General features: G+C 44.8%; 1 protein-coding gene across 3 annotated transcripts in view; it reads right to left on the bottom strand.

Annotated features, from left to right (window-relative positions):
- Positions 1-21,440, bottom strand: part of cica (capicua transcriptional repressor a) — a 37,957-nt gene that overhangs the window by 2,913 nt on the left and 13,604 nt on the right. The window contains exons 3-19 of one of the 3 annotated variants that reach the window (XM_031793637.1): positions 20,159-20,290; positions 19,503-19,671; positions 18,721-18,820; positions 18,223-18,405; positions 15,507-15,639; positions 14,740-14,915; positions 14,310-14,448; positions 12,401-12,483; positions 11,207-12,107; positions 7,473-7,612; positions 7,058-7,218; positions 4,895-5,442; positions 4,481-4,689; positions 4,155-4,300; positions 2,035-2,186; positions 559-702; positions 122-247 (exon numbers count right to left, since the gene is read on the bottom strand). In XM_031793637.1, the coding sequence (XP_031649497.1) occupies positions 122-247; positions 559-702; positions 2,035-2,186; positions 4,155-4,300; positions 4,481-4,689; positions 4,895-5,442; positions 7,058-7,218; positions 7,473-7,612; positions 11,207-12,107; positions 12,401-12,483; positions 14,310-14,448; positions 14,740-14,915; positions 15,507-15,639; positions 18,223-18,405; positions 18,721-18,820; positions 19,503-19,671; positions 20,159-20,290 (3,642 nt within the window). The remainder of the gene's footprint in view (positions 1-121; positions 248-558; positions 703-2,034; positions 2,187-4,154; positions 4,301-4,480; positions 4,690-4,894; positions 5,443-7,057; positions 7,219-7,472; positions 7,613-11,206; positions 12,108-12,400; positions 12,484-14,309; positions 14,449-14,739; positions 14,916-15,506; positions 15,640-18,222; positions 18,406-18,720; positions 18,821-19,502; positions 19,672-20,158; positions 20,291-21,440) is intronic. The other 2 variants (XM_031793638.1, XM_031793639.1) reach the window with 2 other exon arrangements.

Genomic DNA, 21,440 nt, shown 5'->3' with positions numbered 1-21,440 from the left:
AGACTAGTTGGTTGTAATCTGGCCTTGCTCAACCACAGAATCAGTATACAAGGTGACCACTGACAGTCAACAATTTGGCTACATGAGCCAATGAGAGAAGCAGATGGTGCCGGGTGGTTACCTGAAGGGAAGAAGCCGTGTTCCTGGAAGAGCTGCATAACGAGAGCCCTGCGCTGGTCCAGAGTCCTCCGGAGAGAGGAATACGGCACTTTGTCCATCTCCCCCAGGACATCCTCAGACTCAGCACCTACGGTAGAGAAATGACGGTGGTTGAGAGAAGGGAGGGATGAGAGATAGTTGAGAAGCATGAGTAATATGAAGAGAGAGTGAGAGGAGAGGGTGGTGATTGAGAGAAGAGAGGGATGAGAAGAATGGAGAAAAGAGGAGGCACCGAGGGGAATCCAAACTGATGAGTGAGAAAAGAATGCGAGGAGGAAAGGAAAACTAACTAAGGAAAAAACTACAGGGGCCTAGCCAAAAGTAGTGCACTCCAGAAGGCACCATTTAGGACACAAGACATCACCTATAACAGACCTCCGTACACTCCACACTACATACCAGCTCTGTCGAAGGTGAAGATGTCCCCCTCACACTTGACCTCGCTCTTTGGTGTGTTGGGCTCCGAGCTGCAGCTGGAGAGACGGCTCCGAGCGGCAGCCTTCCTCCTGGGAGAGCTGGGGTCCTCTGCAGACGAGTCCAGGTCTGAAGGGGAGGAGGAGAAGAGGAGGAAGAACAAGAGAATGGGGGGAGAATGATACAGAAGAGGGGGAGGAGGAAGATACAGAGGAAAAGGAGATGGGAGTGAGTGAAGAAGGAGGCGGAGGATAGAGGATGAAGAGAAGGTGTTTTAACCACAGAATCCAATAGAACACGCAACCACAATATATCCTACCTCTGTTTTTAACGGAGGAAAGAAATCTGTTCGAATTCATTTTAGCGGCCGTGCTAGATTCTTAATACATTTTCTTTTGAATATGTTCGACAACTCTCTCCCCAGTCATGCTTGTTTCAGGATAAGGTTTAACCCGACAGTGCAGCTCAAAGCCTTAATCTTGAGACTGACCAAGACAGCAGGGAAGAGTATTTGGCATGAGACTTCCCTCCTCTCTCCGGTTCATTTTCCAGGAGACCGTCATCAGACAGGCTAGAAAGGTCATATCGGACCCCATACGCAGAGTTCCAGCTAATGCCAGCGATGAGGCGTTATATGGTGCCTAGATGCAGGCTGAACAGTTATAAACATCAGTTTGTCCCCCTGTCAATAAAAGTGCTTAACAGCAAGGGAGACATAGAGGCAGACTGAAGCTGGCATGTAAGGCCTTAAAGAGATACTTTGGGATTTTGGCAATGAAGCCCTTTATCTACTTCCACAAAGTCAGATGAACTTACGAATACCATTTTAAATGTCTCTGTGTTCAGTATGAAGGAAGTTAAGTTTTGCGAGCTAATCCTAAATCCGTTTTTCATTTAACCCTGGCAAGTCAGTTTAAGAACAAATTCTTATTCACAATGACACCGGCCAAACCCGGACGACGCTGGGCCAATTGTGCGCCGCCCTATGGGACTCCCAATCACGGCCGGTTGTGATACAGCCTGGATTCGAACCAGGTTCTCTTCAGTTAAGCCTCGAGCACTGAGATGCAGGGCCTGAGACCTCTGCGCCACTCGGAAGCCGTGAAATTGAAAGCGTTATACAATGTTAGCGCAATGACTGGAAGTGTATGGGTATATGCTAGCATTGCCAGAATCCCAAAGTATCTCTTTAATCGTGTGGAACTGCCACCTGGTCGCAGTCTTGCCTGACATGAACTTATGAGCTTTTTTTGTGTGAGTGGGGAGGGGTGTGTATAATGGGGTGTTCTTCTCAACTGATTCTATGTATTTATGTGGAAGCAGAAGCACTTTTTGAACATTTTGTTTGATTTAACTAGGCAAGTCAACTAAGAACAAATTCTTATTTACAATGACGGCCTACCAAGAGGCAAAATGTAGGACAAACCTCACATCACAACAAAATCTCTCTCACTCTCTCACCTGTGGAGTTCCTCCTCTTCTTCCGGTAGCTGCCCAGTATGGCTCGGGGGGAGGTGGCCAGACTCTGGAGGGTGGGAGAGGGCAGCACCTCTTCTGGTCTGAACTCTGGCAGCTCGGCAAAGCGCTCCTCGAAATAGGACCCCGACAGGACCCTGTACAGTTGAAATATAGTTTAATTTTATGACACCCATGTTGGGATCCAAACGTACCCGGTTCCACGAGTGGGCTAAATAAAGGGGCTTGTGCACCTCAGTTTTACTTTCACTATATAAAAATAGTGTGACAGGTTGGGTCAAAAAAAAAGATGCATCTCCACTGTGGAGAGAGCACCGCAGTGTGTGTAGGGGGGCTCTCGAAAGCCACTGGGGCGGTTAGGTATGACTCCTCTGGGTTTCCATAAAAAGCAGGGGGGGGAAAACACTTCTCATCTTTGCGGTAGACTAAGTGAATAATGTGATACGCCACTGCCTGTCGTTTTTTGATTTATACTGTAAGGGCGGGTTCAAGTTTACCAGTCCGGCCCTGGTGAGGACGCCGTGTTGGAGACTCAACTGTCTCCTTCCTGGTTCTCTCTTGTTCCTATAGGGAGGGGGGGGGGACTCTGCAGGAGTGTCTCCGGAGCCTGGAGAGGATGTGCTCTGACCCTTTCCACGGGAAAATGACTGCACCGCAATATGTTCCTGGGTGTGGCATGGAAGTTGTGTCACTGCTGGGGACAACCCCAGTGTCCACTGTGTACCTTTCAGGAGAGAATGCTCCCTTAACTTGCTTCAACAAAGGCCCATACGTGGAAGTTTATGCCCCATCGCCAAAAGTTTAGTGGATTGTGTTTAGGGCCTGGGCAAAGTGTTCATCTGCCCCGGGGTCAACCGTATGGAGTGTCATCCACAGCATGTTGGTCAATATGCAGCATGTGTCCAGTGCTCACATGGAATGTGCCATTCTGCCTCGCCGTCACATGTCCATTAGTTTGGGCAATATGTGCGTTTAAGGGGGGGGGTGGTTTAGAAATACTGAACCGTATTCATTTCAGTTGAAGGGAGACTGACCACTGCTACATCCTGGCAATGTTATTGAGGTTCCTGCCGACTTGGGAGGAACGTGTCTCGAGCATCATTTAAAAATGTCGAGACCAGAATAAGCAAAGACGCTGTATAGCCACGTCTCTCTCCACTATTAGAGCACTGACACGCGCTAATTCGTGAGCACTATTTGTTTCATTGTGTCAATTGGTTGTCCCTGTTAATCAATGCTCCGCGAACTATATATATTCATCAGTGAAGTTACTTTTAATGCCAATATACTCGCAAAGTTACTTTTAATCCCAACATACTCCCCCATTCATTTAGGTTGGTTAAGGAGATGCGGATAAGTCATTCAGTATAATACGGATTCATACCATTCTCCAAGTGGAAACGTTGTTTTGGAGAGCACACCAATGTTTGATTTACTTCATTGCATTTACCAGTTTCCTGTCCATTTCTCATTCTGGGAGCATGTGTCCGGTTCCTCCGTCATGTTTAACGTTGTGTGAACGAGCGAGAACATGTGTGGCCAAATGTATTTAAGTGCCCGTACATTTGTAAATATCATCGTCATCTCCGAAACACCAGCGCTGTGTAAATAAATCCAACTCATTTGCAATGCTACCTGCATGCCTCCTGTTGAATCTTTGTCCTTACGACTGCTAGAGGGAACCCTATTTAACGCTGATGCAGTACAATGGAGAAAGGCTACCGATCGCGCCAACCGGTCACAAAGCCCTCAATGATCTCAGAGTCTCTGCATTTGAGCTTCATGTTTATTGTGGTGCAGCATGATGTAAACAGAATCCAATGTAATTCCAAATGCAAGAAACCCCCCCCCCCCCCAAAATGCCAATTTCAACTGCCCCCTTAGTCACGTTATCCTGTCGCCGGGTCTGGATCGAACTCTCAACACTAGTGATGTAAGCACCAAGCTCCAACCAACTGATTCCCTGGCTACAAATTCTTCTCCACTTGGTCTTAACTGTCAACTGTCAAAAATGTACCACATAGTGACAACAGAGAGAAGCAACGCGATGGTGATGTGTTTTCAGATCCTCCCATTGCACCCCTCCCCCCATCCCTGTCACTCACTTTTCAATGGCGTCTGAGGGCTTTTTGAGCGGCGGGGGGCGGAATTTGGTCTTCTTGGCTGAGGGGGGCACGTCCCTGTCAGTCTGTAGGGGAGGCGGAGGAGGGTCCAGTCCTGTGGTAGGGTGGAGAGGTTCCCTCGGTCCAGCCTGGAGAGAGAGAGAGAGAGAGAGAGAGAGAGAGAGTGAGAAAGCCTTGTCCTTGATAAGTGCTTGTGATAATTGTTTACATCGCGATAATCCAATTGTTTGCATTGCGTTTTGCAATCTCTACAGAAGTCATTGTTTTCGATGGGTGCTTAATCTTCAGCAAAACCCAGAGTCTCGTACCTCTTTGCTGTGGCCCCCGTTGCCACTGTCCCCTTTGTTGTTTCCCTCATGGGGCCAATCCTCTGCCTCCCTGGACTCCTCTGGTTCAGGCGTCCCACTCTCCTTCTTTATCTCCCTCTCCCTCTCTCCATTCCCTCTGGCATAATCTCGGTCATCGTCCGTATTCTCTTCTTTCATGTGGCTGGCTCGACCACCGTCTTCTTCACTCCCTGCAGGAAAATGCACAATAGTGGCCCATGACTCCTAGTAATAATATATTGTAACATAGCTAGTTATAAAAGAGGCAACTATAGCAAAATACATGCACTGAAAGTACATTCAAAAAGGCCATAAGCATAGAAGGGAAGAGAGGGGAGGTGGAAGGAGAAATGGAGGCGTGAAAGTGAAGGGAGGCGGACTACAGTTTCGACGTACCTGTTGGTATATTGCTGCTGGACATAGCCATTGAGTTAGCACCAGGTTTGCTATATGCCTCGACATCCTCCGTCGTATTCTCTTTCTTTATCTGAGCCTTGTTCTTCCGTTGGGCCTGGCCCTCCACCTGTGACTTTTGCTCCAACTCTGCAGTCAGGTGTGGCATTCCCTCTTCATGTGACCGGGTAACGTCCTTTGAACCCTGCACGCCGACAGCCGAGGCTGATGATTGGCCAGACACTTCTTGAGCCAAATTGGGGGGCACGGAGGTCATGGCGACCACACCTGACGCTAGGGTGATGCTTGGGGCCGGGTAGATGGCGGTGAGGAGTTGACGTCCCGTCCCCAGGGCTCCAGGGGAAAGGGCTGGGGCTAGTAAGGGCGGTTGGCCCGCTACGAGAGGCTGCATCAGGGCTTGGCCGGCCGGAGCAATGGCGGTGAAGCCCAGAGACGTCAGGGACGACGGCAGGTAGGCGGGTCCTGGAGAGAGAGGGGCCTGGACCGTTGCCGTGGAGACCACTCCAGTGCTGGATTGGACATAAGTGATCCTAGAGTGAAGAAGAGACAAAAAGAAGATGGGTTAGCTATGAACACACTGTTTTGATGAAGGTCAATTGACCAGCCACAATAAACTAAAAGCAACTGCCATGTGAAAGTAATAGTGGGACATACAGTGCATTGGAAAGTATTCAGACCCATTGACTTTTTCCACATTTTGTTACGCTACAGCCTTACTCTAAAATTGGTTAAATTGTTTTTTCCCCCCTCAATCTACATACAGTACCCCATAATGACAAAGGAAAAACTGTTTTTTAGAAATTGAAATATCACATTTACATAAGGATCCTTTACTCAGTACTTTGTTGAATCAGCTTTGGTAGCAATTAAAGCCCCGAGTCTTCTTGGGTATGGCACTACAAGCTTGGCACAGCTATATTTGGGGAGTTTCTCCCATTCTTCTCTGCAGATCCTCTCAAGCTCTATCAGGTTGGATAGGGATCGTCGCTGCACAGCTATTTTCAGGTCTCTCCAGAGATGTTAAATCGGGTTCAAGTCCGGGCTGTGGCTGGGCCACTCAAGGACATTCAGAGACTTGACCTGAAACCACTCCTGCTTTGTCTTGGCTGCGTGCTTAGGGTTGTTGTCCTGTTGGAAGGTGGACCTTTGCCCCAGTCTGAGGTCCTGAACGCTCTGGAACAGGCTTTCATCAAGGATCTCTCTGTACTTTGCTCCATTAATCTTTCCCTCGATCCTGTCTCCCAGTCCCTGCCCCTGAAAAACATCCCCACAGCATGATGCTGCCACCACCATGCTTCACCACCGTAGGGATGATGCCAGGTGTCCTCCAGACGTGACTCTTGGCATTCAGGCCCAAGAGTTCAATCTTGGTTTCATCAGACCAAAGAATCTTGTTTCTCATGGTCTGAGAGTCTTTAGGTGACTTTTGGCTCAAAGCAGGCTGTCATGTGCCTTTTACTGAGGAGTGGCTTCTGTCTGGCAACTCCACCATAAAGGCCTGATTGCTGGGTGTCCTTCTGGAAGGTTCTCCCATCTCCACAGAGGAACTCTGGAGCTCTGTCAATGTGACCATTGCGCTCTTGGTCACCCCCTTCTCCCCCGATTGCTCAGTTTGACCAGGTGGTCAGCTCTAGGAAGAGTCTTGGTGGTTCCAAACTTCTTCCATTTAATAATGATGGAGGCCACTATGTTCTTGGGGACCTTCAATGCTGCAGAAATGTTTTGGTACCCTTCCCCATATCTGTGCTTCGACACAATCCTGCCTCGGAGCTCTACGAACAATTCCTTTGATGTCAAGGCTTGGGTATTGCTCTGACATGCACTGTCAACTGTGGGACCTAAATATAGACAGGTGTGTGCCTTTCCAAATCATGTCCGATCAATTGAATTTACCACAAGTGGACTCCAATCAAGTTGTAGACACATTTCAAGGATGATCAATGGAAACAGGATGCCCCAGAGCTCAATTTCGAGTCACATAGTAAAGGGTCTGAATACATTTGCAAACATTTCTAAACACCTGTTTTTGCTTTGTCATTATGGGGCATTGTGTATAGATTGATGAGGACACTTGATGAGAATACTTTCCGAATGCACTGAACATACTGTATAATCAGACGTTTATTGTAGGTTTAAAGTGAGTACCTTGTTGGAGGCGAGGTCAGCAACACAGTCTGGGGGGGTTTGATGCCCGGAGTCATCACAGTGGCTGTTGCCATGGATACAGGGAAGGGACTCCCAGGATGCACTGCTCCAGCAGGGTGGACATTTGTCTGGACCATTGGCATGGGGGCGATGTGGATGATCTGTGCAGGATAACACACACACACACACAGGTCAGCAAGGAGGCTAGTGGTCCACATGCATACTTGCACCATCAGAGTTGTGGTTTTATTCCCTCAGTAACAATAAATTGAACTGTAGATCATGTTTGCTTAATGCCTATATTGTGATCATCACAGTGTGTGCCTATGTATTTGACTGATGTTCAAGCCTTTTATTCCGGAAAGAGGTCTACAAGTTGCTGTTCTGTGGTATGCTTGTGTGTAATAACCACTACCTTGTTTCCTGGTAGAGCACCATTTTGCACAGGAAGGGGAGGGGCCACGTGGGAGATGGGCTGAGGAGGAGTAGAGCCTGTTCTCACTGTTGCCATGGGAACCAACATCTTGCTCTGCAAGACTGGAGACTGGGCTTGGGCTGATGAAAGCGAGAGAGAGAGAGAGTGAGAGAGAGAGAGAGAGAGAGAGAGAGAGAGAGAGAGAGAGAGAGAGAGAGAGAGAGAGAAAGAAAGAGAAACAGAGAGAGAGAAATAAAGAGAGAAACAGAGAGACAGAGAGAGCAGTTGAGGTAAGACTGTTGACATGACAACTAATGACAATCATAAGGTGACGAATTCTCTCTCCCGGAGTATGCAAATATTGGAGATAGTTAGATTAGCATAACAGTTTGATGAAAACATTTACATGCTTTGCAAGAAGAACGATTTCCCTAATAATCCTGTTCACACATGGACACATCTGAAATCAGGCTACCTGATGGCACTCTGATAAATGCAGGAAATCACCAATCAAAATAAAATGTTCAACCACAGCGAATCATTTGGTTCCACCATTTGGTTCCACCGCTGGAACGTCGATTAAGGTTTTAACATGTCCTAATCATTTGAAAGATTGTTCTGAAAACCAGCTGTTTTAATCTGTGTATTGCTCACTTCGATTTTGACCTTATGCTGATGAAGATAAGCAGCGTAAAGTGTTGCATAATCTGTCTACTGCCATAATCCGATTAATATTGAATTATTTGGTTGCATGTAAATGTACTCACTTACAGGTAATATTAAAGAGCAGGGATATGCGAGACTAAATGGAAGGTTACACGTATTCTGGGATTGAAGGGGACTTCAACTAATTTCCCCCCCCCCCAAAATAACACTTAGACATACAGTTGAAGTCGGAAGTTTACATACACCTTCGCCAAATACATTTAAACTCAGTTTTTCACAATTCCTGACATTTAATCCAAGTAAATATTCCCTGTTTTAGGTCATTTAGGATCACCATTTTATTTTAAGAATGTGAAATGTCAGAATAATAGTAGAGAGAATTATTTATTTAAGCTTTTATGTATTTCACCACATTCCCAGTGGGTCAGAAGTTTACATACCCTCAATTAGTATTTGGTAGCATTGCCTTTAAATTGTTTAACTTAGGTCAAACTTTTTGGGTAACCTTCCGCAAGCTTCCCACAATAAATTGGGTGAATTTTGGCCCATTCCTCCTGACAGAGCTGGTGTAACTGAGTCAGGTTTGTAGGCCTCCTTGCTCACACACTCTTTTTCAGTTCTGCCCACAAATTTCTATAGGATTGAGGTCAGGGCTTTGTGATGGCCACTCCAATACCTTGACTTTGTTGTCCTTAAGCCATTTTGCCCCAACTTTGGAAGTATGCTTGGGGTCATTGTCCATTTGGAAGACCCATTTGCGTCCAAGCTTTAACTTCCTGACTGATGTCTTGAGATGTTGCTTCAATATATCCACATCATTTTGCTTTCTCTTGATGCCATCTATTTTGTGAAGTGCACCAGACCCTCCTGCAGCAAAGCACCCCACAACATGATGCTGCCACCCCCGTGCTTCATGGTTGGGATGGTGTCTTCAGCTTGCAAGCCTCCCCCTTTTTCCTCCAAACATGACAATGGTCATTATGGCCAAACAGTTCTATTTTGGTTTCATCAGACCAGAAGAAATTTCTACAAAAAGTTCGATCTTTGTCCCCATGTGCAGTTGCAAACTGTAGTCTGGCTTTTTTTATGGTGGTTTTGGAGCAGTGGCGATATAGGACTTGTTTTACTGTGGATATAGATACTTTTGTATCCGTTTCCTCCAGCATCTTCACAAGGTCCGTTGCTGTTGTTCTGGGATTGATTTGATTCACTTTTTGCACCAAAGTCCGTTCATCTCTAGGAGACAGAATGCGTCTCCTTCCTGAGCGGTATGACGGCTGCCATGGAGTTTATACTATTGTACTATTGTTTGTACAAATGAACGTGGTACCTTCAGGTGTTTGGAAAAAATGTTTCTGAGATGTTGGCTGATTTCTTTTGATTTTCCCATAATGTCAAGCAAAGAGGTACTTAGCAAGGAAGGTAGGCCTTGAAATACATCCACTGGTACACCTCCAATTGACTCAAACTCAATTATCCTATCAGAACCTTCTAAAGCCATGACATAATTTTCTGGAATTTTCCAAACTGTTTAAAGGCACAGTCAATTTAGTGTATGTAAACTTCTGACCCACTGGAATTGTGATACAGTGAACTATAAGTGAAATAATCTGTCTATAAACAATTGTTGGAAAAATGACTTGTGTCATGCACAAAGTAGATGTCCTAACCGACTTGCCAAAACTATAGTTTGTTAACTTCTTTGGGACAGGGGGGCAGTATTGAGTAGCTTGGATAAAAAGGTGCCCAAAGTAAACTGCCTGCTACTCAGTCCTAAAAGCTAGAATATGCATATAATTAGTCGATTTGGATAGAAAACACTCTGAAGTTTCTAAAACTGTTTGATTGATGTCTGTGAGTGTAACATAACTCATATGGCAGAAATAAAAACCTGAGAAAAAATCCAACCAGGAAGTGGGAAATCTTAGGTTTGTAGTTTTTCAACTCTTCGCCTATCCAATATACAGTGGAAATTGGGTCATATTGCACTTCCTAAGGCTTCCACTATATGTCAACAGTCTTTAGAACCTTGCTTGATGATTCTACTGTAAAGGAGGGGGGAATGGGAGCTGAATGATTAAGAGGTCTGCCGGAGGTATTTGGACATAAATGATTAACTTTATCGAACAAATCAAACATTTATTGTGGAACTGGGATTCCTGGGAGTGCATTCTGATGAAGAGCATCAAAGGTAAGTTAATATTTATAATGCTATTTATGACTTTGTTGACTCCACAACATGGCGGATATCTGTATGGCTTGCTTTGTTGTCTGAGCGCCGTACTCAGATTATTGCATGGTGTGCTTTTTCGGTAAATCTTTTTTGAAATCTGACACTGCGGTTGCATTAAGGAGAAGTGGATCTAAAATTCCACTTGTATCTTTTAGCCATGTTTATTATGAGTATTTCTGTAAATTGATGTGGCTCTCTGCAAAATCACCGGATGTTTTGGAACTACTAAACGTAACACGCCAATGTAAACTGAGGTTTTTGGATATAAATATGAACTTTATCGAACAAAACATACATGTATTGTGTAACATGAAGTCCTATGAGTGTCATCTGATGAAGATCATCAAAGGTTAGTGATTAATTTTATCTATATTTCTGCTTTTTGTGACTGAAAAATGGCTGTGTTTTTCTGTGACTAGGTACTGACCTAACATAATCGTTTGGTGTGCTTTCGTCGTAAAGCCTTTTTGAAATCGGACACTGTGGCTGGATTTACAACAAGTTTATCTTTAAAATGGTGTGAAATACTTGTTTGAGGAATTTTTATTATGGGATTTCTGTTGTTTTGAATTTGGCGCCCTGCACTTTCACTGGCTGTTGTTGAGGTGGGATGCTACCGTCCCGAATATCCCAGAGAGGTTAACAAGAAATTTGTGGAGTGGTTGAAAAACGAGTTTTAATGACTCCAACCTAAGTGTATGTAAACTTCCGACTTCAACTGTATGAATCTTGGATGGTTGTAAGCATATCCCCTTGTATATAGCAAAGTACCCTCCCCTTTTCCATAGGTCCACCCCCTTTCCATCCCTGTCAGCCAATCACTCCTCTCTCTCACCTCTTGCTCCAGGACTGACCCCTCCCACTGCGGCATATCTTATTCCCGCTCCTGCCCCCGAATGTATTCCATTGGCCTGGAAGACATGGGTGGGCGGAGTGGAGGGCAGCGTGAGGACGCCGGTTGGCTGCTGGGTTAGCTGGGGGGAGGGGCTCTTGGGGTTGGCACTGACAGAAGACAGCATGGGCAGGATGTACTGCACCTGGGTGAGGCCAGGCTTGGCACCGCCAGCGGAGGTGAGAGAGGCGGCAGGAAGGAACTGGGGCTGCAGCAGGGGGAGGGGAAGTGGCAGGGTGCTGTGGGTGGGGCTTAAGAGATGCTGAGGCGGGGCTATGAGCTGTATAGACTGGTTGGGGAAAGCTCCTCCCAGCACTAGACTGGTGACCTGCAGCCCCCCCGGCCCCACACTCACGGGATTGGGAGAGGACGAGGACAAGTACCCACCCCCTGCTGTGATAGGCCCACCTACTGCTCCCGGTCCACCAATCAGAAGCGTGGCTTTCTTCTCCCCAGGGAGGGCACTGAGGGCGATGGGGCCTTCCCTTGGCTTGCTGGTGATAGGGATGGGCGTGCTGGCGATGGGGCATACCACATTGGTCACCATGGTGGGGGCCATCCGGACTGCACTGAGCACCTGGGTGAGTCCATAACCCAGAGCGGGGGTCGAGTTGAAGGGCGCCGATCCAGGGATGGAATTAGAGGGAACCTGCCCCCTTCCACCTCCTCTTTTGGATTCTCCACTTCCCTCTTCTCCTCCCTCCATCCCTCGTTTTCTCTTCCTCTCAGAGCTCTCTCCAGTGCTCCCCCCTGTGTTCCCCTTGGTAGAGTCGGAGTGAGAGTCGGCGTGGGAGGTGCTGGTGGCATAGGGGAGAGAGGAGCGGACCACTGGCTGGAAGACTCGCTGGACGGGGAGAGATCAAAGAGAAACATTAACTAAGGTCCCTCCTCAATTAAGTCTCTCAGTGCACCAGTGTAGAATTCAAAACTGGTGGGGGAATGAAACAGATCAGACTCACACCATCTTAGCATGTGTGGGAGGAAAGAGTGGGAATTGAATATATATCTGTTCAAATTCAATATGGCTATGCTACTTCATTTGGCAATTCCATTACCCATGAAATCTAAATTGTAGCTAGTTCATAGCACCTACAGTCCAAAGGGCTAAGAGGCTATACGGCTAAACGTGTAGAGTACCTGTCCATCCGGCTCATCCTCGTCACTGTCAGTCACTCTCTCTTTACACTTGAGGTCTATGGATCCCTCAGGGCACGAGTCCTCTGGAGATAAAGATGATCCGATAGGTCCAATCAGACAAGATAGGACAGTAAAGACATGGAAATAAAACAATAGTGAATGTGCCATTAAAAACGGACCAATATGAGACAGACCAGCAACACAGCAGCTATAGGAGTTGTCTCTAGGATAGTTACTGTAGTAAAACATATATAGACTAAATGTGCAAGACATTGAGGTGCCACAGAACAGCTATAGAGCAGCATTAAGACCATATACAGCGCATTCGGTAAGTATTCAGACCCCTTGACTTTTTCCACATTTTGTTAGGCTACAGCCTTATTCTAAAATGGATTATCAATCTACACCCAATACCCTATCATGACAAAGCAAAAACAGCAGCAATTACAGCCTCGAGTCTTCTTATGTATGCCGCTACAAGCTTGGCACACCTGTATTTGGGGAGTTTCTCCCATTCTTCTATATTAATTATTTTCTCCCATTCTTCTTCTTCTCTTCTCTCAAGCGCTGTCAGGTGGGATGGGAAGCGTCACTGCACAGCTATTTTCAGGTCTCTCCAGAGATGTTCGATCGGGTTCAATTCCAGGCTGTGGCTGGGCCACTCAAGGACATTCAGAGACTTGTCACTCCTGCGTTGTCTTGGCTGTGTGCTTAGGATTGTTGTCCTGTTGGAAGGTGAAACTTTGCTCCAGTCTGAAGTCCTCAGCAAGTTTTCATCAAATATCTCGCTGTACTTTTCTAAGTTCATCTTTCCCTCGATCCTGACTAGTCTCCCAGTCCCTGCACAGGCCAAAGAGTTCAATCTTGGTTTCATCAGACCAGAGTATCTTGTTTCTCATGGTCTGAGAGACCTTTAGGTGCCTTTTGGCAAACTCCAAGCGGGCTGTCATGTGCGTTTTACTGAGGAATGGCTTCTGTCTCCAACTGCACCATAAAGGCCTGATTGGTAGAGTGCTGCAGAGATGGTTGTTCTTCTGGAAGGTTCTTCGATCTCCACAGAGGAACTCTGGAGCTCTCTTAGAGTGACCATCAGGTTCTTGGTCAACTCCCTGACCAAGACGCTTCTCTCCAGATTGCTCAGTTTGGACGGGCAGCCAGCTGTAGGAAGAGTCTTGGTGGTTCCAAACTTCTTCCATTTAAGAATTATGGAGGCCAGTGTTTTTGGGGACCTTCAATGCTGCAGAAATGGTAGATCTGTGCCTTGACATAATCCTGTCTTGGAGCTCTACGGACGATTCCTTCAACCTCATGGCTTGGTTTTTGCTTTGATATGCACTGTCAACTGTGGGACCTAAATATAAACCATAAGCCAATCCAAATCATGTCCAATCAATTGAATTTACCACAGGTGGACTCCAATCAAGTTGTCAAAACAGGATGCACCTGGGGTCAATTTTGAGTCTCATAGCAAAGGGTCTGAATACTTATTATTTTATTTGAAAAATTAAATATTTTGAAAAAATGTATAAAAAACGGTTTTATAAACAAAAATAATATTAATCCATTTTAGAATAAGGCTGAATAGTTTCAGAATGCAGTGTAAATAGAATAGGGAATCTATTAGGGAATCTAATAGGGAATCTATTTTATTTCAGAGAATGAGACAGTGGGCACACAGAGTAGTCACCATAGAGATCCTATTAAATTACTAGAAAGGCTATGCCATTAACCTTCCAAGTTCCAAAATGGAACGATAACGGAGGCCATTTCGGTCAGGGAGAAATCCAAACCAGTCTAATTGAAATGAATGGCGGTAGAGCCATAGGTGATGCATTTCCTGCTTTAAATTTTTTTTTTATTCTACTTCCTAATTCTATGGTAGCCACACTAAATATGACTGCGACCTCACCCATGACATCATCGTCCCCCTCTTCCTCACAGATGACCATGCGCTCCTCGTCGCTGGTCACGTCCTCGCTGGCCCCACACTGTGTCAGGGAGAGAGTAGGGGGGCGGCTGCGGAATGAGCCTGCCCCATCTCGACACAACTGAGAGTGAAACACAGAGCTAGAAGTTAGCTCCACTGTGATAGAAGGTTTGGCTCAAAATAGCCGCAGTGCATGACCTGGGTGTGGGTGCTAGACATTGGTGGTGAGGGAGTTTCCTATTTACTATGCTAAGTGCTTTTAGATCAAATGCAGTATTTTACTGGAAAACTATTACTAAACAGAGAGAGAAGAAAGATGAAATGAAAAATGAAAGACAAAAAAAAGGGGAGAAAATGGCGTACAAAACAGGTAGAACAGAAGAAAAAGTAATGCCACCAACTATATCAGTACCTTCTCCACATCTCTGGCCCGCTCCCTCCTCTCCAGGCTGTGTACTGCACTCTGGGAGAAGGCCCGGGGGCGAGGGAGCTGACCACTGTAGGCGCCCGCATGACGCTCAGAGCCCCCAGGCCAGTCCGGGCCTGCCGCACCCTTCGCCTCCATTCCCTGAGAGACTGACTCAGGCTCTACGGCGGAGGAGGGGGGTAAAATAGTCTTAGTAAAATCACATTAAACAGGGCTGGTCTCCCAGACACAGATTCACTCCTGGACGAAAAAGCACATTCAATGGAGATTTTCAAATGAGCTTGCCATTTAGTCCATTGTCCGCGAAACAGGCCAATAGAATAGAGGACGTTGTATACAAGACATACCAAAATAGCAAATACACTCATACAAGCACACAATCACACAATTACACACAACCAAGAAGCTTAAAAATTGCTTGCACAAGCACAGGAAAAAACAAACCCACTCACATACATGCACCCTCAGAGGAGTGGAGCACGGAAATATACAAATAAGTATGGAACCCTTTTCATCAAAGTGCTCTCATTACTATGTACATTTTCCTGTAAGTAAAGTGTAAGACCTTAAGATGATAAATAAGCACACACAAAACACACCTATAGTAAAAAGACATGCAAACACACACACACACAAACACGCACACACACGCACACACACACGCACACACACACACACACACACAAAACACACCTATAGTAAAAAGACGTACAAACACACACACACACACGTTAACACACACGCACTCTGACCTGTGCTCTCCGACATGCTCCTCTCGCGTGCCTCTTTGGCCCCTGGGGTCTCTCGGCCCTCAGAGATGGACTTTCTCCTGTCCTTGTTGCACCACTTCCAGTCTGGGTGGGCCTTGAAGTGAGCCTCTTTCACCTGGGAGACAGTGAGGGAGAATGGAGGGAGAGAGAGAAAATGGAGTCAGACACAGAGTCATAACATGAAAAGGATAGAAGGAAGGACAGAAAGAAAACATAATATCCTATTCTCCGGTTTAGAGTCCTTGGGTGTATTGAAAGGCACAATAAACAATACAATCAATTGATATAAACATCATTATTATAGCCTGGTCCCAGATCTGTTTTTTTTCTGTATGGTATTTGTATGAGAGGTCAACCGACCGGCATGGCCGATTAATTAGGGCCGATTTCATAACAGTCGGTAATCTGCCGTTTTGGACACCGATTATGGCCAATTACATTGCAATCCACGAGGAGACTGTGTGGCAGGCTGACCACCTGTTACACGAGTGCAGCATCAAAAGGACTTGTGGCTGAAAGGAGCCAAGGTAAGTTGCTAGCTAGCATTAAACGTACCTTATAAAAAATATCAATCTTCACGTAATCCCTAGTTAACTACACATGGTTGATATTACTAGGTTAACTAGCTTCTCCTGCGCAATGCGGTGCCTGTTAATTTATTATCGAATCACAGCCTACTTTAATTTCGCCAAACGGGTGATGATTTAACAAAAGCGCATTTGCGAAAAAAGCATAATCGTTGCACAAATGTACCTAACCATAAACATCAATGCCTTTCTTAAAATCAATACACAGAAGTATATTTTTTTAACTTGAATATTTAGTTAAAATAAATTCATTTTAGCAAGCAATATTGTGTCAGTTCTTTGCGTTCAGGTATATATGCAACAGTTTGGGCCACCTGGCTCGTGTGAAGACCATTTCTTCCTAACAAAGACCGTAATTAATTTGTCAGAATGTTACATAATTATGACATAACATTGAAGGTTGTGCAATGTAACAGCAATATTTAGACTTAAAGGGATGCCACCCGTTAGATAAAATACGGAACAGTTCTGAATTTCACTGAAAGAATAAACATTTTGTTTTCAAAATTATAGTTTCCAGATTTGACCATATTAATGACCAAAGGCTCGTATTTCTGTGTGTTTATTATATTATAATTTAGTCTATCATTTGATAGAGCAGTCTGACTGAGGGGTGGTAGGCAGCAGCAGGCTCGTAAGCATTCATTCAAACAGCACTTTACTGCGTTTGCCAGCAGCTTTTAGCAATGCTTGAGGCACAGCGCTGTTTATGACTTCCAACCTATCAACTCCTGAGATTAGGCTGGCAATACTAAAGTGCCTATATGAACATCCAATAGACAAAGGTATACGAAATACAAATGGTATTGAGAGAAACAGTCAACGCATCATATTTCATAGAATAACTTGCGGCGAAACATGAAAGGGGTTCCTTCGTTATTTTACCGTTCATGTCTTCCATAGGGAATGTCTTGATCTACTTCAAATAAAGTCTGTTTCGTGCAGGCTCAAACCGCCTCTGCGTTTTGATACCCGTGTAAATCTGGCTAGGATAAGGTAACGTTTGTCAACATATTTTAATAAATCCACTCTGCAAAAAACATTTTTTTTCTTATATTTTGCCAATATTGATCAGAGTTACTGTGTCCTATGGATATCTACACAGTTATCAAACTGGCAAGGTGGTGTAAACCTACACGAAACACAGACCTTATTTGAAGTGAATCTAAAAATATCCTATGGAATAAATGAATGAAGGAACGGCTTTTCAGATTTTGCCGGAAGGTGTCATGGGAATTATGAGTCACACTTTGGTAGTCAATGCTTACCATACCCATTATTAAAATAAGATTTCCTGCATATAGAAATGACAGTTTTTGTTTTCAACATTCATCACAGGTAACTTCAACTCTAGTTTTTTTAATTATTCAAACATTTGAGAGTATTTGTGTCTCCTAAGCAGACTCTTCAGTATCATTGTCACGTCAGAGAGCTGTGTGTGTGTGTGTACGATTATATTCATTTTACAGATGGCAGAGAAAAGCAGAGCACCAGTGAGGGACTATTTCATTGAATTGGCACCAGGGAAAGCCATGTGTCTTATTTGTGATAACTGTCATAATTACAAATATATATATAAAAACCGGCCAATTAATCGGTATCTGCTTTTTTTGGGGTCCTAGAATAATCGGTATCGGCATTGAAATATCATAATCGGTCGACCTCTAATATGTACCAATGATGTATATAAACCCTGGATTGCTGATGCTTTGTATTGGCTACTGAGAGGCTTTGAAGACACCGGTCGGCCATATTGGCACTCCCCAGTAGGAGCAGTCCATAGTAATGAAAGGAATTGTACAGTATTTCAAATAAATGTTTCAAGGACAAAATTACATGTATTTAAGTTTTTTTTTTGTAGTGGGGACAGTAACATTAGTACTCTCAAATAAATATTTTAATATATTGTTATTAGATTTATGTTTAGTTAACATAATTGAATTTGCATTAAGGTGTCTGTAACAGAAGATGAATGTAGACATTAATAAATGTATTTCTATAGCTATCAAAATTGTTTTCACAATGGAGGAGTACCAAGATGGCTGTGCGGTGGCTTCAATACAGAGCCCCCTGTCAGTCATCCAGGGTTTATATACATCATTGGTATGTACCTGGAAGGCGAGGTCGTGGTACTTCTGCTTCTCTTTGGGCCCCAGGGCGTACCACCACTCGCCCAGGATCTTGCTGACCGTGCGGTTGTCCTGGTTGGGGTGCCTCTGGTGCACCAGCGCCCGGTGACGCTTGCTAAAGATCATGAACGCGTTCATTGGCCGCCGAATGTGGTCCTTTTCCCTCTAAGAGAGAGAGAGAAAGAGAGAGAGAGAAAGATACATGTGATAAGGGGGTGCATGGAAGGGATGAGCCACAAGGAGTAGGTCGAATTTGCCCCTAATCACTGATACAGGGTCAGTTATTTTTTTGCCCCCTAATGGTAAGATTGGGATTGGGGGTCAGGTAATCTGATCCTCGATCTGTAGATAATGGCAATTTCTAGTTTGAGCTAATAGCACACAGAGAGAAGGACACATAATGTATGTGAGTGGGAGATATTGGACTGAGAGACACAGATAAGAAAATAAAAGCCAGAGACAGACAAGCAGAGAGCTCACCTTTCTGTCTCCATCTTTGGGAAGGGCGCTGAGGGACTGAGTGCGCCTCTTGATAGGGCCCGTAGACGGGGCAGGATCATTGGCTACACCCGGAAAAAACCTGCCAATCAGAAACTCAATGTGATAGCGGCCTGCCAATCAGAAAGTCTGTGTGAATATGGCCTGCCAATCAGAAACTTAATGTGAATATGGCCTGCCAATCAGAAACTTAATGTGAATATGGCCTGCCAATCAGAAACTTAATGTGAATATGGCCTGCCAATCAGAAACTTAATGTGAATAAGGCCTGCCAATCAGAAACTTAATGTGAATAAGGCCTGCCAATCAGAAGCGTAATGTGAATATGGCCAGATTTTCCAATCATCTTCAATTCTGTGCTAATAGCTATTTCTTCAAGAGAATATGCCATTAGTAACATACTGTACCTGGATAAAGAAAGGTTGAGGAGGGCAAAAAGCTTGTATCCTTCTTCATCACTTAAATACCAAGCTAATTTTGTGGTTTTAAGTGGTACATTCTATGGTATACAAACACAACTATGACACTTTCTCTATGTAGGTCTCTCCATCAAACTAAGATTATTCAACAATCAATGACGCCAGGGCAATTGAAAGGAACTGGTCTTTCCAACTGCAATGCAAGCATTTGTGATGGACTGTTCTCGAAAGCCATAGTGTCAAAGACTACAGACAACATTATTTCCTTTGACATCCCACTCGTAGTGTGTCACCTGACACACCTTCGAACGACCATTAAACAACCTAGGAAAAAAAACAACGTACGGGTCGTCTGCATCGCTCTCCGTCTCGCTGTCGGCTCCACCTCTTTCTGCTCTTCCAGCTGGGGGGTCGTTGTCATTGGAGGAGGGTGGTGGGCGGGATGGAGACCCTTGCTCTGCGTCTGGTGGACCCACCCATCCATCACTCACTACGGCCACCCCACAACGGGGCTCTGAGACAAGTGAGAAGGGAGTTAGTTGGTGGACGCTGGTTGTTTTTCATCACTCTGCTCCGTGTCGTGGCACCCACCTTCTGCACAGTGCATTACTTCCAGAGAACGCATAGCCCCTAGTTGATTATCCCTTACAATAAGAAGCTAAAATGGTTTAATAGAGAAATTATGATTATTGGACACAATAATCAACTCAATGTAACCCAATGTAACCAGATCTCAAGGTAATTGCAAAAACATGCAGGTCGAATGTCACCAACATAAATGTATTTAAAAAAAATTGTGCTGAGAGTTATTTATTTTTGTTCAGTTATTTAAGTTATTTATTTATGAAGTGATGCAGCAAATAGTGAAAGATGCAATACGGTATACTGTACAATAAATATCTTTACAAAATAAGTAAGTACAACACATGAGTTGTGTATGCAACCTGACTAGAATAGGCCTATTTATTTCAACACGAGTGAAGTGTTAAACAAATCCTCACCTTTGCTCTGATTGACAAGCTGTTGGCCATCAGCGGGCTGGGCAGCCGCACTCGATTGGCTGGGCTCCAGGAAAGGGACCAATGAATGCCAAGGAAACACTGGCACTGAACGAGGCTCCACATTGGTCCATACTGTGGGAGGAAAAGGCAGATTCGGAAGGAAAATATTAAGAATAGTTGGTGATTTATTTTAAGTCTCAAATAGTGAGGGTTAACTGCAGTGGTTCCCAAACGTCTTTGCGCAGTGACGGCGTGACCATACTGAATTCTCCGCCATTTGAATTCTCTTGTGACCCTTAAGAAAAACAAAATATTTCCTGTCTGAGCAGTATTTAGTCATGCCCCTCTCAGCCCCATTGGGAATTGACCCACCATTTTGGAAAACACACACTCTTAGAAAAAAAGGGTTCCAAAAGGGTTCTTCGGCTGTCCCCATAGGAGAACCCTTTTTGTTTTCAGATAAAGCTATTTTGGGTTCCATGTAGAACCCTCTCTGTAAAGGGTTCTACGTGGAACTCAAAAGGGTTCTACCTTGAACCAGAAAGGGTTCTCCAAAAGGTTATCCAATGGGGATAGCCAAAGAACCCTTTTAGGCTCTGGATAGAACCTTTTTTTCTACGAGTACACTGGTTAACAGTCATACAGTCAAACAGTTCAAGGGAAAACTAATATTTAGGGTCTCATTGGAAAAGCAACATAGGTCTTGATTAGTATATAATATGCTTCCATTATTTTAGATATTTAGGAAGTACATAATTGAGATCAAATTCTCTTTTACAATGACAACCTAGTTGGTCAAGAACAACATATACTCATATGGGCTTTTGCACATTAGAGCTGCTTAAGATTTTTGAGTCACATTGAGATTGATCCCTTGACATTTTCATATCACCAAGGATCTATTATGGTCCACACATACCAACACAGTCACGAGAAGGGCACGATAACACCTCTGCCCCCTCAGGAGGCTGAAAAGATTTGGCATGGGTCCTCAGATCTTCAAAAGGTTCTATAGCTGCACCATTGAGAGCATCTTGACTGGCCGCATCACCGCTTGGTATGGCAACTGCTTGGCATCCGACCACAAGGCGATACAGAGGGTAGTGCATACAGCCCAGTACATCACCGGGGCAGAGCTCCCTGCCATCCAGGACCTCTATACCAGGCGGTGTCAGTTCTCTCTGCTACAGCACGGCATGTCCCAAGTCTGGAACCAACAGGACCCTGAACAGCTTCTACCCCCATTCAGTCACAAGCACTTTAGTGAGGTCGGGCACTGATG

The sequence above is a fragment of the Oncorhynchus kisutch genome, linkage group LG17 (genome assembly GCF_002021735.2).
Source record: "Oncorhynchus kisutch isolate 150728-3 linkage group LG17, Okis_V2, whole genome shotgun sequence".
Taxonomy (NCBI): domain Eukaryota; kingdom Metazoa; phylum Chordata; class Actinopteri; order Salmoniformes; family Salmonidae; genus Oncorhynchus; species Oncorhynchus kisutch.
Note: the sequence above shows the minus strand (reverse complement) of the source record. Positions and strands in the feature narration are given on the sequence as shown.